The sequence below is a fragment of the Carassius auratus genome, chromosome 4, assembly GCF_003368295.1.
Source record: "Carassius auratus strain Wakin chromosome 4, ASM336829v1, whole genome shotgun sequence".
Taxonomy (NCBI): Eukaryota; Metazoa; Chordata; class Actinopteri; order Cypriniformes; family Cyprinidae; genus Carassius; species Carassius auratus.
Window position 1 is genome coordinate 21,177,736 of NC_039246.1, and position 16,611 is coordinate 21,194,346.

The window sequence follows — 16,611 nt, forward strand, 5'->3', positions numbered from 1 at the left end:
GGTGCGTGATTTCACATAGAGCAGCTGTTAAGCCGTTGTTAATAGAGAAGATGTGCAAATCCACTTAATTTTCAGCGTTTTTTGGCGCATCTTCTCAGTTAACAGCGGCTCTGTGTAGTAACAGCTGCTCTATGTGAAATCACGCACCTGATGGAATTAACCGCTGATTAGATAACCGGCTTTACTGACGAGATGCGCATTAACGATCGGCCGATCGTGATCAGAGCACCCCTAAAGGCGGGCATACACTGTGCGATTTCTGTGCGATTTTGGCAAGGTACCAACTCACACTGTACTGGTAGATCGCATGCGATGTAAAGCCAAAGCTCACGATTTTTGTGCGCTCACTGTACTGTCCGATTGCCGAGTTGCAATTTGACTGCTCACACTATACGTGAGGAATCAACCGAATCAACACGTAGGATCCCTCAGAACCCGGATGTTTGTCGCTGTTTCAGAATAAACATGCTTTCCCAGGATAAACGCACTGCTTTGGTGATATGCCCAAAGCCCAATTATGTGTGCTGAAACGTCCCAAAAAAAAAAAAAAAAAAGGCGTCTGCGTATCTAGACGCGCAGGTGGCTGGGAAGACGTGGCCAATATGGTCAATCCATTTTGTAACGCGAACTGGAGGTAAGCAGGCGTTTTTTCCCCTCTTTTATTTTTATTTTTCTTTGCCATAACTTCTTTGCCCTCCATCACTTCAGTCCACACTACACGCTGTGTCAGGTGTCACCATGGTTTCGTTTATGGTTTCACGCACGCGCAGTGAGGGAAACGCGGAAAATCGGTTTGTAGCCATGCTTCAATAGTGCGATACCTCATGAGAGGCAACCAAAATTTCTGACATGTCAGAAATCCATCCGACCAACCGATTGCCGGTCGGGAGAGGCTTATCGCCTCGTTTCCCCTTGTACACTGCACGAAATCTGCACGACAAACGACGCACAAAAATGCTGAAATTCGGCCCGACCCGAAAAAGAGTCGCACGAGTCAGAATTCGGCTCAAAATCGGATGAAAATCACACAGTGTATGCCCGGCCTAATGTGTGAAGGCTGTTCTGGTCAAGTTCATGCAGAGAAAGCATTTATTTTGTTTTCTATCTAAATCATCGTTTTGTCCTAACATATTTTAAATAGGCTAAATGTTTTGTTTTTCTTTGTCTTTTTTTTTTTTTACATGAAAACAAAGTTTTTCTAAACAAAATGTAAAACTTAAATTTCTTCAGAATTTAACTTACACTTTAAATATTTAATTAATCAGAAAATGAAACTAATGTCATATGTGACTGTAGATTTTTAACCTTAAAGAGGTCAGTCACTCTCAGAGCAGGAAGGACTATCCACTTCCTCAACATTCACACGTTAAAAATAGCTTTTCAAAAGAAGCTCATCGTTAAGAAGAACTGAAAAATGAATGTGAAAAATGTTAAGTTGCTTACATTTTATCTGCTATTCCAGCTTAATTTAGACACATACAGTATAAACATCCCATTTGGCTATTGAATTACCAATAATGTCTTTTTGAATTATGTGTGTTATGTGACAGATAACTTGCTGCTCAGCATTCACACATTAAGAACAGCTTTTCAGATCTTCTCTGTGAATAAAGGAAATATTTTCCTCCAGACCAAAACTCTGTTCCAGATAAATCAGACCTTGTGCAGGACTGAAAACATTTTTTTAATGAATTTCATATAATTACAATAATATTAAAATAATAACAATAATAATACAACTATGGCTAAAGTGTGGTACTTACGCTCAAAGTAAATGAGGCAAATCGGTAAACATTAAAATACTCACTGTTTCAAGAGTATAGTCACAAAATGTAATCAAAATGCATTTTTGCATAATTTGTCTTTTGGGATTTTATCCCATTTTGCTAAGTATAGATGTATGTATGCATGTATATTGTTTCAAGCTTGAAAGCTCCAAGTCAATATTCTTTGTAATTACATGGGAAAACACTGATCATGATTCTAGCTCTAGCTCAGAATTCTAGCTCAGATGGTAATGCTTTCATAAGTTGTATCTTCTGCTGGCTGGGAGAACTCTTCTCTGATATTTGCCTCCTGCTCTAGTATGGTCTCCTTTTCCTCAGACTTCATTACAGATGAAATGCTGCTGTTGGGCTGATCAACTCTTATTGCGCTCTCTGCCTCTGATACTTCACCAGGATCACATCGGATCACAGCATAGTCTGTTGTCAGAGAGGAGATGCCCCTGATCTCTTCTGACTCTGGTTGGAAGTTTGAGAAGTCAATGGAGGCATAATGGAGAGGTTCTCTTTTATGATTCTGGGTGGCAGCTCCATTTGGTGACAGCATGGCGCTACTGGCATAAACTTCATCCTCATCCCTCTGTTAAACAGCATAATAGATTAACAAATCAGCAGTGGAAAGCTGTGGTATATTCTGCTTTTAAAACAATAAAATGAGTGTGTTTTGATATTTTTGGTTTTATATTTATTTAACATAAGTTGCATTATTTAAAATGAATAATTTACTTTGATGGAACTCACCCAGTCATTCATAATGAGTCCAGGGCCATCGTAACGTCTTGTATTGCTTTCTCTTCTGAAAAATATTTCGGTATAGACCATGATAAAAACATTATAAAAAAAAAAAAAAAACTGTCATAAACATCACCCATGTATGGATTGAAATTTTGACAAACATAGGGTGGATGACTGTCGCAAATAATTTTTAGAGTGGAGATTAATTGATATAGCTTAAGTCAAGGGTCGGAAACTTACTTTCTAAAAAAAGCCACAGGTTTAGTCAACACCTGATAAGCATAAATCCTCTTCAGAGGTTATTGTGTGTGTGAGAGTGAGTGAATTAGTAAAGAACAATGCACAGTGCTTATTTACTTAGTTTATGACTACTCATCAAGGCAGGTCTTTTGTCAAATTTTTCTCATAGTGAATCTCTTATAATTTGTTTGAATTCAGCTGATATGAGACTGCAGGGGACCCCTTCCTCAGCACATTTTGCATGTGCACAGAAAACAGATTGTCAGCAGATTCAGTTCTCTTCCACGACTTATTGCACTTTTAATACTTCCTTTTAAAGTCAATCACATTCTGCTCTTTAGCTTTTCCATACATGTTTCTTTATTAATAATTTCAAACTTCCCTGTCCACTGAAAGCTTTGCTGATTATCATACATAAGACACATTTATATATGACATAAAAGGTCTGTGTGGCAAAAATAGTTTTTTTTAATTTATAAACATTTTTTAAATGTTTCGAAATGTCTCTGCAATTCTTAAAGGATATACTTCAGTCAAACCACTTTAGAAAAAGAGTATTATTATTATTATTTTAAATTTTTGCCTCTGTTCCATAAATCTTTCTTTCCCTTTCAAGGGAACTTCGAACTGCTTCCTCTAGGGTTTGCTATGGGGAACACCTCATCGTGACCCGTGTTTGAAGCATACACTGAACAAAACACCAACGAGTTGGCCAGCGACAGCCTCTGACGTTACTACCCGCGCCTATAAACAGGGACCAGGAGAACACGTCATTCTCTTCTTTGTCTTCACTGACTGTTCTGATTAGGATTGGAGCTAAACTTTGAAGGACAGTCGATCACCAGGAGCAGGGTTGGGCACCCCTGGTTTAGACAATGTGTGCATCTGTGTCGGCGTTATTTGACACCTGATGAGACACGCAATCTTTGCGTCATTTGTTTGGGTAAAGAGCACACACACAATGTCTTTGAGGAGGCAATCTGTATGCATTGTGAGCATTTTTTTTTTTTCAATGAAAAAGCTCTGCTCTTGCTCTTTCCAAAGAAAAAAAGAGTGAATCACACAACAAGTGAATCACGGGTTCTCCCGGTGCCTGTTTATAGTCGCGCCGGTAGTGATGTCAGAGGCTGTCGCCGGCCAACTCATTGGTGTTTTTTCAATGTATGCTTCAGACACGGGTCAAGACGAGGTGTTCCCCATAGCGACCCCTAGAGGATGCAGTGTCTCGTTCTCTACTCAGGGAGCCATGGTTACATTCGTAACCTGAGATGTTTTCCTTTCCAAAAAAAAAAAAAAATGCTTGAATCTTTAAGTTCAGGAGCTCTAGGTTATTATAGCATAAGGTGTTTGCAGTTGACTGCTGTCATGAACAGCACTGAACACACACTTGACCAGTATAACTGCTAATATTCTTTATTTTTACATTTTTTTTTAATGGATTACTTTCGGATTATAGTGCGAAAGGACTTGCAACGCTGACCACTGGCTTAAGTAATCAAACTGTCTAAACAGCAGGACAGTTTATAACCATGATCAAATCTGCTATAGAGAGCCCATTTATTCAGCATTTTCCAAAAATCTAAAAATTTTAGTCAACTACCTATGTCCCTGTGTAATTCTATGGCTTTGTTGTTGAATTACTGTATAGTGACCTCAGCCAATGTGAACGTACCTTGCACAGATAAGTAAAATGCCACAAAAGACCATCATCACAGTAGCCCCACCAGCAGCTCCAACCCAAAAAGAGAAATGATGGAAACCTAATAATAATTAAAAAATACATATAAAAACGAGTAAAAAAAAAAAAAAAAAAAAGCAGTTAATTCCATTGACACTAGTGGTTCCACTTCCTCGTCCTCTCTAAAAGAATGAGCCGAGTAGACATTGTGGTCAGTAAAAAAAAAGAGTGGTTTGTGGACACCTTTAAGCAAAAGAAGGCTCTTTTACAGCTTTTCATACATTTACATTTATATTAACATTAAGTATGTGAGGTAATGAAGAATTAAACATTTATTCGTTACCCTATCTCTAATGTATCAACTGGAAATTAACAACACAAATGGAATTGCATTCAAGTAATACAAATATAAATATGAAATAAAAAATAATATTAAGATGATTCTTCTGCAAATACTTTAAACATTAAACCTTAAAAAAACTGTAAATGGCTATGAAATGTACCTGACACTTGAGGAGTGAAATGAAGCAAATTAAAAAGTTGTCTCGCAGTTCCTTGAGTGTTTCTGCTGACACACTGTAGAGTGGATGAGTTTGTGAAAGACTGATGAAGAGTAATGGAGCTCCTCAAGCCTGTGCTGCTCAATCGCTCTTCACTGATGAATGTGTTTGAAGAGTTAGTGACAGGACGTCCAGACAGATGCCACTTCAGTTCAGGAGAGGGATTCCCATCAGCCTCACAGAAACACACAGTTACATCAGTTCTGCTACAGCTGGAGAATGGAGAGATTTTAGGGGCATCTGAAAATAATGGAAATAAAAAAAAAACAGAATAACTGTAATTATTCGGTTTCTGTCAGTGATAAATGATGCAACTCAATGCGGCTAGATTTGCATCACTGCTGCTAGAATGGTGAAGGAAAACTTACTGGCTTACTAGGAAAGTTAGAGTAGCTTACATTTCTGTCAGGTACATATACAGCGGCCCAATTATTTGGACTCAAAAATATATTAATGCATTTGCATTATGTAATAAAATATCAAAGCAAGTGCAATTTATTTGAATGTAGATAATATTTGGTTTGATACTTTGTTATTTACTGTGATAATACACTGGAATGTCCACTGTATATATACATATCTGCCTTATTCGTAAAGAGAGAGTTTCCCCAAAACTGACATTTCTGGCATTATTTACTGACTCTCATGACAATCACTGTAATTGCATCATAACACAAATACAGTGTCATAACTCTTCATTTTATAATAAACTTTTAGGTGCTAATGACTATGACAAGGTAAAATTGTCTGTTAAGTATTACTCACACTGAATGTCCAGCATCACTGATGAGTTGTGGTGTCCATGTTGGTTCTGAGCTGTACAGTGGTACCAGCCTCTGTGTGTCGGGTCGGTCCTATTGAAGGTAAGAGTGTCTCCAGTCTGCAGCTGCTTCAACTGTCCTTCACTCTCTCTGGACCACGTGTAGTTCAACACTGCTGGATTTGCATCACTGCTGCAGATCAGAGTCACTGAACTGCCCTCCAACACAGAGCTGGAGGGAATCACAGACACTGCTGTGTTTTTGGGTGAATCTGAAGAGAAAATAAATAGGGCCTCACAATAAAAATCAAGACAATACGATTCACAAGTCACAACTAAAAAGCATGACCTACACTGAACATGTAGTGTGATGCTGTCCTGTTCTGTTTTGTTCTTGTCCTGTAGCTGGTAGGTTATAGTGCAGGTGAAAGTGACTCCGTCCTCACGGTGAGTAGCAGTGAAGTTCAGATCAGAGATGAGCTCCTGTAGTCTGCTGCTCTCACTGAGGGGGATTCTGGGAGTGGAGCTCCATGTGAGAGTTGGTGGAGGAGAGGAGCAGAGAGTCTCAGCAGAGCAGCGCAGTCTCACAGAGCTCCCCTCCAACACCTCCTCCTGACACTGCACCTCCTTCTGCTCCACAGACAGCTGCACTCTGCGTTTGGGAGGAGACTCTGAAATAAAGAAAGTAAAATGACAATGATGGCAACTTTTAAAACCCTCATTTAACACACTTTTAAATAAAAGACTTAAATCACTCACCGATGACATTTATAGTGGAGAAGTTTTGTTTGTAGGTGTATCTCAGATCTCCACTCTTAATCCTGAAGTAATATGTACCATTGTGCTTTGAACTAACATTATAAAAGACAGTGGTGCAGTCCTTCTCATGTAGTTTTCCAGTTATTTTCCCATTAAAGTGATTAGGTTTGGGATCTCTGGAGTTAAACACTTGATGTGTACTCTCATTAGTTCCATCTTTGAGCCACAGTCCTGTAGCATCATTCTCATTGAGGTAATTGTCAAATTCTTTATCAAAGTCAAAAGTGCACTTTATGATCACACAGGATCCACTGAGAGCTTCGATCTTCTCTGGCAGACTGATGCTAAGATGTCTACAGAAAACACCTACAAAACACATAATAAAAACATTTAAGAATTAGTTTTTTTATACTATAAATACCAAGAAAAAAGGTCTGTATTTTTTATTTATTAGTCTATAAATCTAAATAACCTTCCAACAGAAAACAGAGTAGAATTATTTTCTCTGCTCTCCAAATGTTCATCCTTTCATTCATTAAGGAACATCAACCTATAGGTGAAAAACAAATAAGAAAGAAACTCAGCTCCTCATCCCCAAATTCTGTACCATCATATATTTAGGAATGGCTCATTTCTTTCTTCCATGATCAAGAGACTTTTCTTTAGGATTTCAAGAGCACTGGAAACATGAAAATCACCTTTGCTTTCAAGTATAAATCATGCAAGAGTATTTGCAAAAATCTATGATCTTTGACAAATATGGAGCCTCAAGAAGGAGGAAATAACTTTTCGTTCTTTACATCAATATTAATGGTTTATTGAAAGCATTGCCTTACTTTTTGGTTTATTTTCCTCCCATAAATTTAAATATTTTCTGAAAATAATATTGTCCAAAAATTAGTTTTTTTCTCTGTAAATTCTTGTTTTAGACCCTTGAAACCTGGCCAGATACTTTAATATTTATGTTTACATTATTTATTATTTCAGTATATTAACTCAGATGTTTAACCACTTAAAGTATTCTCAAATGTTCACAAAAAATTATATGCATGACATTATTAGATGTTTCATGAAATTGTCCATATGATATATCCTTTAAAACAATAATGAGATAGATATGACAGTATCTGTAAACAATTGAAACAATTAATTTCACACTCTTAAAAATAAAGGTGCTTCACAATGACAGAACCTTTTTTGTCTAAATGGCTCCATAAAGAACCTTTAACATCTGAAGTACCTTTCTGTTTCACAAAAGGTTATTTTTTGTGAAAGAAGTTTCTTCAGATTATAAAAAGGTAAGAAAGAGGTGGTTCTTTAAAGAATGGTTCTTTGTGGAATCAAAAATTGTTCTTCTATGGCATCGCTGTGAAGAGCCTTTTAAGCACCTTTGTAATGGGTGTAATGGGAGTAAAATAGCAAAAAGACTATAAATATAAAGCCTATATTTGAGTGAATTTGTAAAAGAAAATGATTCCGACCTTACTGAAATGTGGGAATCTCCTGTTTAGATCCCAAGTTTCCAGCTGTAAGATCTGCTGCTGATTAGAGACGGACTGAAGCTCTGCTGCAGGAACAGAATCTGAAGTACAGTCTACTGACAGACATCAGGTCTATTATAACTTCCCTTTTTCATCAGCTCACACCAGTTCCCTTTCGAGGGAACTTCGAACTGCGTCCTCTAGGGGTCACTTTGGGGAACACCTCTTCCTGACCAGTGTCTGAAGCATACATTGAAAAAACACCAACTTGTTGGCCGGCGACAGCTTCTAATGTCACTACCGGCGCGACTATAAATAAGCACCGGGAGAGCATGTCATTATCTTCTTCATCTTCACTGACTGTTTTGTTTGAAGCGTGCATCTGAAAGAACCAGTAAGGGCGATCTTTCTCTGTTTATCATGGCGACAACTAACAAGCATTTAGACGATGTGTGCATCCGTGTCTGCATTATTTGACACCTGATGACACACGCGATCTTTGCGTAATTTGTTTGGGTGAAGAGCATGCACGCGATGTCTTTGAGGAGGCAATCTGCATGCATTGAGAGTGTTTTTTCAATGGAAAAAGCTCCGCTCTAGTTCGTCTCTTCTGAAATAAAGAGGATCAGGACCTGTCCGTGCTGAGGCATGGAAGAGAATGAGCTCGTGAGAATACAGGTCAATCTGTCTGAATGGTTTAAAGAGAGACTTTCCCTTTCGAGTTCATAAAAAAAAAAAAAGGACGGCAGACGAGAGAGAGAGCCTCGGGAGGATGATGTTATATCTTTAACATTTTCTGATACTGAGGTTAGTGTTCTGATGGGTTTTTACCAAGGAAAAGCAAGAGATATTTGAGGATGGTGAAGAAGCTGAGGCTCAGCCTTCTCAATTCTCCTGCCCTGCGTATGTAGAGCTGTTGGAGGTTATTGAGCAAAAATTACCTTTTTTGACCATAACCCTCCAGCTCAGGTGAGCCTTTCATTTCTGTATGATCTCCATACAGAGAAAAAAAAAGAAATGAAAGATGCCGTTTTCTTCTCGCATCCATCGGTTTTGGCATGAAAGTAATCTGCCGACATCAAGGTGATGTGAGAAAGCGGCTATGAGGGGAATCCCCCAGTAGAAAGAGCTACATTTTTTATAAATAATTTATAAATAATTTTTATCTGTGGAATTTTTTTCCTTCTGCATGGGAAACACCCTCTCTTATAGAGCACTGTGCTATGAAGCTCAAGGTTGGGGGTTCGATTCCCAGGGAACACTGAATGCACTGTAAGTCCCTTTGGATAAAAGCGTCTGCTAAATGCATAAACTTAATTTAAACTTAATCTCCCTCCTTGCCATCTAAGCCCCTTCAGAAAATAATCTCGCTTAAATTGCATGGCATACGCAGTAGCAGGTCAGGCTGTGGCTTTATTACACACAATGCTGGTACTTCAAGCATATCAGACTGATCTGCTAAGAGACCTGGATAGAGGAAGGGGCCTTTTTTCTGACAATGTAGCTGAGCTGCGCCGCACCACGGATCTCTCCATGCTACCAAGTAGGCCACCTCCGCCATGGGCGGGAATATGGCGGCCATGGTCGCAGCAGAGAGACATCTGTGAATGAACCTGGCAGACATCAGGAGAAAAGAAAAGGCTTTCTTCTCGATGCTCAGGTTTCGCCTTCTGAACTTTTCGGTATTTCCATTGAGACGGCAATTTGAGAAGTTCAGGGAGATGAAGGCGTGCTCTGTTGCTTTCAGATCCTTCGTTCTATGAAGGTCCAGGTCTGAGCCCGAACAACATAGGGGTCCTGGCCTGTCTCGATCTGAGGATCAAAGACGGGCACAGAAGGCTAGTGTCGCAACTCACACTCCTCCCCCACCTGCGGGAAGGGGTTAGAGGAATGGTAAGCAGAACCTAAGGGGTGTGATCTAGACGAGGCAGCGGAGTGATACCGAGGTATCTACTCGTTCCCTTTGGGGATTTTTAACCCTCTGGAGTCTAAGAGGTTATCAGGAGAAAATAGCCTCATAACGCGTATATGCGTTAATCGACTTCAGATGGTTAACTTCTGCTTTTATCCTCCCCTTCCTAATTCCCCTGTAACCACCAGCTCTCCACCTGATCGAGGTTAGGTGTAAACCTCTCGCATAACAGTCTCCTATGCTGGAGCTATAGTGTTTTTATGGTTCTATGTTCATAGCAACCGACTGATGGTCCAGACTAAAAGGAGGCACCTCTTGAGCAGGGCTCCAGCGGAGGAGGGTGGGTGAGTAAATGTAACCGTCTCTGTATATACTTATGTTTATTAAATTGCTGGTGGTTACGTGTCTACTAATAAACTCTTTGAGTTTCCTTTGCTGTGCTCAGTTACAGTGTTTACTAAACACTCGCCAGCACCAGCCATCTGGCTTCATGTTCCAATTTTAGGTGGCTGAGATCACAGGTTTCTGAGGGAGCCTCCTTGATCATCAGACCTGGCACAGCACTGCAGGGAATTTCATGGATGTCTGGCCAGGTCACTCCGAGGGGTCTCCTGGCCGCTTAGGGGTGCTGTCGTATCTAGCGAGAAGTGGAGGTGGCAGTTACAGAAGTCTTCTTGTACAGTATATGCTGCCTCAGGTGATGCTCCCCTCGTCCGAGGTTTGTGAAATTGAGCTTGCCTCTCCTGTGAGATTCAGCGCCTCTGCGATGCTTAGGAACCTTGAAGTACACACACTAAGCTTTGTGTACTTTCTCAAAACCACATGGTGGTCAGTATGCACGTGAACACTTTGCGCACTTTCTAAAAATCCACAAGTGGTAAGTTTGCACACAAGACTCTGCAAACTTTCTGAAATCCTGTATGATAAGGGTTACGCGCTCTGCTTCATTCCCTTTCTTGAGATGATTAGACCATGGTTCCTTGGGCTCCATTCAGCCAGTGTGTATTTGTTTATTCACCTCAAGCATTGCTTCTCTCAACATGAGGGGCTATTTGGGTGATTCTCGTGGTAATTTAGCACCGCTCCCCTTTTTTCAAAAAAGGGTCGCCTATGAGCGCACTACTCTGAGCTCGGAGTTCTCCTCTCATATGAGTTCTCTGTTTTTGCCACTCCACCTATGTATCCTCGGATACCTATCTAAACAGGGCGTTGCTACTAGAGCACTGTTGAGACAGCTCTTTCAGCAAGCTTATGCATAAGCTAGGGGTAGCCCCTGTGTGACAGACAAGACTTGGTAGAAATGCTAGGTTCTTAGCCATATCCCTTTAAAGGAATTTTTCCTGATTCCAAGCCTTCAGCTCTACCCTGGGCAGAGGCCCTAACAATTAGGTTGGGTATATAGCTTAGTCCTTTTGGCCGTAAGGGGTAATGTCACAGACAGCCATCTAAAAGTCCCAGGGGCAACTCCCATGGTAATGGTAGAGTTGGTACTTAGTGCTCGCCATGATTCTGGCCTGCACTCCCCTCAGCATGACGGCGTGGGTATACTGTTCCCCAACGCAACCCTTAGAGGACGCAGTTCGAAGTTCCCTCGAAAGGGAACTGTTTCAGGTTACGTATGTAACCATAGTTCCCTGAGTAGGGAACGAGACACTGCGTTCTCTAGCTCCCTGCCATGCTTCGGACGCAAGCTTTAGACGAAGAAGATAATGACATGCTCTCCCGGTGCTTATTTATAGTCACGCCGGTAGTGACGTCGGAGGCTGTCGCCGGCCAACAAGTTTTTTCAATGTATACTTCAGACACGGGTCACGACGAGGTGTTCCCCAAAGTGACCCCTAGAGGACGCAGTGTCTCGTTCCCTACTCAGGGAACTATGGTTACATACGTAACCTGAAACAGTTCTTCCTGTATCAGCATTAACATGCATTCTAAACACAGATCCTTGCATTTCATTTCGCAAGTCTTGTGCTGCAAAAAACAAAAAACAAACAAACAAACAAAAAAAAACTATACAAATGTGTCCAACATTTAAAAAAACTGAAATAAACAGCAATGTGGTAAGGTTAAATGGTTAATTGAACAACCTGGATTTTTAATTATTATTTGGCCTTAAATTTAATGAAGATTTTCATGATTATTATTGTTTGAAATCTCTGGAGTTAAACACATTTGCTCCATCTCTGAACCACAATCCTTTAGCATCTTATCAATAAGGTGTTTATCATATTGTTTCTTAATCTCAAATCTGCACTTCACGATCACACATGATCCACTGAGAGCTTTAAAGGGGTCATATGATGAGATTTTAATTTTTCCTTTCTCTTAGGAGTGCTAAGGTCTGTAAAGTTGCAAAGACTAAAGTCTCAAATCCAAAGAGATATTCTTTTAGTCAGCTGCAAATATGTCTTGACCCCCCCAAAAAAGGTTTCTCAGTGGTTTACAGTAGTATCAAATGTACTTAAAAACATACTAAATGTTTACCAAAGTTTGACTCCAAGAAAGGCCCTGTTTCCAAAATGGCTGCCGCCAGGTCCTTAAAATGACCATTACTCCTTTGTATTCCTCCTAGACCAGAAATATTGGTGCCTGATACATGTTTTGGCCATGTAATATTCTAATTATCATATTTGCATGATAGATAAGTGATTACAAATCCAATTATATATTAAAGTAATTGGTTTACAAGCATATTTATGGGAAAAATAAGTAAAATTTCCCTACAGGTACATGTAAAAAAAAATTAATATCATGGAAAAGTTCTTTATTTTTTTTAAATTTAATTTAAAAAGCAAACTTTTTTATATTGTAGATTTTTATATCTGATGGTTACGACTTACAGCTTCAGTATCCCAAAAAAGTAGAATATTTTCTCAAAGATCAATCAAAAAAAGATTTACAAAACAGAAATGTTCAAGATCTCCAAAGTAGGTTTAATTATGCACTCAATACTTGGTTGGGGCTCCTTTTGCAAAAGAGGACTGTGGACCACTGAGCAACAGTCCAGTTATTTTCCTCCTTACCCGATGTGAAATGCTTCTGATGTTTTTTTCTGGTTCAAGAGTGGCTTGGTTTTAGCAATGTGACAGCTGTAGCCCTTTTCTTGAAGATGTCTGAGTGTGATGACTCTTGATGCGCTGACTCCGGCTTCAGTCCACTCCTTGTGAAGCTCTCCAAAGTTCTTGAATCGGCAATCCTGACAATCTTCCCAAGGCTGTGGTCTTCCCTGTTGATTGTGCACCTTTTCCTACCACAGTTTTTCCTTCCAGTCAACTTTCTATAAATATATTTTGATACAGCACTCTGTGAACAGCCAGCCCTTTCAGCAATGACCTTCTGTGACTGACACTCCTTGTGGAGGGTGTTGATGATTGTCTTCTGGACAACTGTCAAGTCAGTAGTCTTTCCCATATTTGTGGTTGCATGTTCTGAACTAACCCAGGAGGTACCCAGTATTTATACTCATAATTAATAAAACTAATCAAGCTCATAATGGAATTTTCAAATTTTTTGAGATACTGATTTTTTTCTCTTGAAATATTTCTGTTTGTGTGCAATGAATATACAAAAGTTTACTCTTTTGAATTAAATTACAAAAAAATAAATAACTTTTCTTTTTTTAAGTAGTCTAGGATGAATTTTGTTTGAGCAAAATGGTATACAATGGGCGGCCAACAACATTACAAGGAGTCAAGCAATATCAAATGTCAGTATTCTCTTCTACCATCTTCTGAATTACTGAAAATTGTGAATTTAGTTTTGTTGGGTTTAGTATAATGCTACCTTCATACTCAAAAACATCTATAGAGGATGCATTACATATGTGTTACCTTATTCAAATTGAAATGAGTGACCATTTTAGAGGTTTCACACAAGCCTCTGTTCGGGCTAATTCAGGGTTTTTTATGATCAAAGTTATACAACTACAATTTAAGTAACTTTTGGGTGCAATAACATTGAATGTAAAGTCTGTGTTTTAGCAAAAAAACACATACTGAGTAGGAGTTACATGACATAGGCTAAATTGTTTACATCTCTGGTTCACCCCAAACAATGATAAAACCTTACAGTATTCTCACAAAATCATGTATTTCATAAGTATGTAATCATGTCAGTGCAATTTAGACAAGTCCAATGGATTCATAGACCCAGAAAACATAGGGTTAGACACCAAGAATACTTGACTAAGTCATATAATGAAGGAGTTAGGATATTTTAAGGGCTCCCTGCCCATCTTGGACACCATCTTGAAAATTACACCTTTCTAGTGGTCAAACTTTGGTTAACTTTTAGTATGTTATTAAGGACACCTAAAACTACAAAAAAACAGCAGAGATATCCATATATGCCGCCGCCTATTTATCAAAGTTAAGAATCTGCCACTCCCTTCTAAAATGACTCGTTTAAACACGTCCCTACATATCTACATCTCTATGTGGGAAGATTTGCAAAATGCCACCCAAATGTTCACGCAAAAGAAGGCGTAACTTTTAATCTCTCTGTTGCCGTCGGCGCCATTTCATGGAGAAGCTGTGTGTTTTATTTTTAAAGTGAAACTTCTTTGTTTGGTCTTTCAAAAGAGCAAGATATTCGCTTCGTCATGTTTAGAGTTGATCCGTGCTGGTCGCTGAGGAAATAGATTAACTTGGAACGGACACTTTAATCTTCTGTGGCAGAGTGATACAGCAAACACCTGCAAACACACACAGACATGCAAAGCATACAAAGTAATGCACGAAACCCCTTTTCTAGCCATGAACTCACTCTTTACTGACTAGAATTTAAACTGACCTAATTTACATTTCATTTAAATTAAAAATTGTACAATAAAGCATTAAAAAGTAAAAGAGTCATCAATAAACAAATTTCTATGGCTTGTAAGAGAATAATGTCTAATGACAGTAAACAGATTTACATGCTAAACAGTTAACAGATCTCAGTAGTGTTGTCACGGTACCAAAATTTCAGTATTCGGTACCGATACCAGTGAAAATCCACGGTTCTCGGTACCAATTTCGGTACCAAAGCAAAACACAAAAATATGCTAATTAAAAAAATTATAACTTTTTAGCACTAAAAATAAAACCAATGCCATTCTTTATACTTATTTACAATTGTGTTTAAAGTTTTTCTACAAGTTATATAATTATGAAAAACAGTAAACAAGTTTCACCCAAATTTTATTTGTCTTTTAATTTATGAACTTTAAACACATTTTATTTTTAGTAAATAAAGGGGATTTGCTATAAAAATTAAAACGTGGAAGAAATATTGTGATTTATTTCTTTAAAAAATAAAGTTTTATCATTTTTTTTCAACAGTAGTAGCAGTATCACATACATTTTACTAAATAATAGTAATGTTTCTAGTACAGTGCCTTTATGTAAAAATTAACTTTTAGGCCTAATGAATGCATATTTGTCATTTTAACTGAACTTAAGACTGGTGGTGATGCTTAAGATATTTTTGGTCATTGAGGGTTTCTGTAAAAAAAAAAATAGAAATAGATCATATTAATTATTATTAAAAGATAATACTACTACTAATTCTACTATCATACTAATGTATATACAATGCACTATGAATTGATGAGCTGCTGGGTTCATGAATATTAATCACGTTGTCTGCGTTCGGTCAAACTCATTTGCTGAAATCAAAACAGGGACGGTACAAGATCAGCGCCAGTCAATGAAATTGCCATTTGCGCATTAGCTCCGCCCACTCCCGGAGAAAACGGTATGTGTTCTGCTTGTTCGAAAATGAATATGAATAATTCTAAATGAACTCCATTATTTTGACAGGAGAAGACAACAAAGAATAGTTAACATGTAGCGTGTCGATTCAGCGTGGACTCTTGCTCTCTCTCTTTGCATACGAGAAACAGCGCTATCAGTAAAGCGACGGTGAGTCGTGCGCCTTCACAAAGAGTTTGCAGAGCATCAAATGCAGGTGCGCTGTGCGTCCATTGAGATGAACTGAAAAATTCAGATCGCTTGATGGAGAGAGAACTCTGAAGCTCAGATGCTGAAATGAATGCGAGCGTCATGCTTCAGTCTATGTAGTAAACAAACCCACACGTCTCTGCCATTCATTAATTCACATAGAGACGCGCAGAACACGGATTCATATTTCAACCAACTTTTGCGGCTTAACATTTACATATACTGGTCCATATGGAGATTGGATTTGATTAATTTATGCTAACTTTGACAAATTCCATGACTGTCCATATTAAAATGCGCCGAAATCACAGCGCTGAACCGGGTTTGAACGGGACCTCGGTACTACCGGTACTTAAAGAAACCTGGTACCGTCACATTTAAATTTTTTTAGTACCGACTTGGTACCGAAGTACCGGTTCTTTTGACAACACTATCTCAGAGAATATACTTTTCCTTGTATGTTTAACTTAGTTATAAGCACCTGGCAAATATTCCCACCAATGCAATAAAACACAAATGCATGCTAAATGTTTTAGTTATTTACTTTATCTTTCAAACCTTATTAAAGTTCTACATTGGTGAATGTAAAGGAGTTTTCCTCATTTTCCTTTAATAGAAGGTCGGACCAAAGTAGAGATCATACAGGTATATACAGTCACATCACCAAAATGATACAAACATACACAACATATTTAAAATTGCTGGAATGATTTTAGGAAAACAAATATTCTCATAATCACAAATCTGAATCTAATCATCT

General features: G+C 38.6%; 1 protein-coding gene across 2 annotated transcripts; it reads right to left on the bottom strand.

The window, feature by feature from the left end:
• Positions 1 to 1,267: 1,267 nt before the first annotated feature.
• Positions 1,268 to 8,148, bottom strand: LOC113062252 (myelin-associated glycoprotein-like). Of its 2 annotated transcripts, XM_026231976.1 has the most exons (9): positions 7,998 to 8,148; positions 6,989 to 7,066; positions 6,517 to 6,882; positions 6,111 to 6,428; positions 5,763 to 6,029; positions 4,941 to 5,237; positions 4,432 to 4,519; positions 2,526 to 2,580; positions 1,268 to 2,364 (listed from the first exon to the last, which is right to left on the bottom strand). In XM_026231976.1, the coding sequence occupies exons 2-9, from the start codon at positions 7,050 to 7,052 to the stop codon at positions 2,008 to 2,010; spliced, it is 1,812 nt and encodes a 603-aa protein (XP_026087761.1). In that variant the 5' UTR covers positions 7,053 to 7,066; positions 7,998 to 8,148; the 3' UTR covers positions 1,268 to 2,007. The 2 variants fall into 2 exon arrangements, with proteins under 2 accessions (XP_026087761.1, XP_026087770.1); XM_026231985.1 differs by lacking the exon at positions 7,998 to 8,148 and having other exon boundaries at positions 6,989 to 7,546.
• Between the last annotated feature and the right edge of the window lie 8,463 nt (positions 8,149 to 16,611).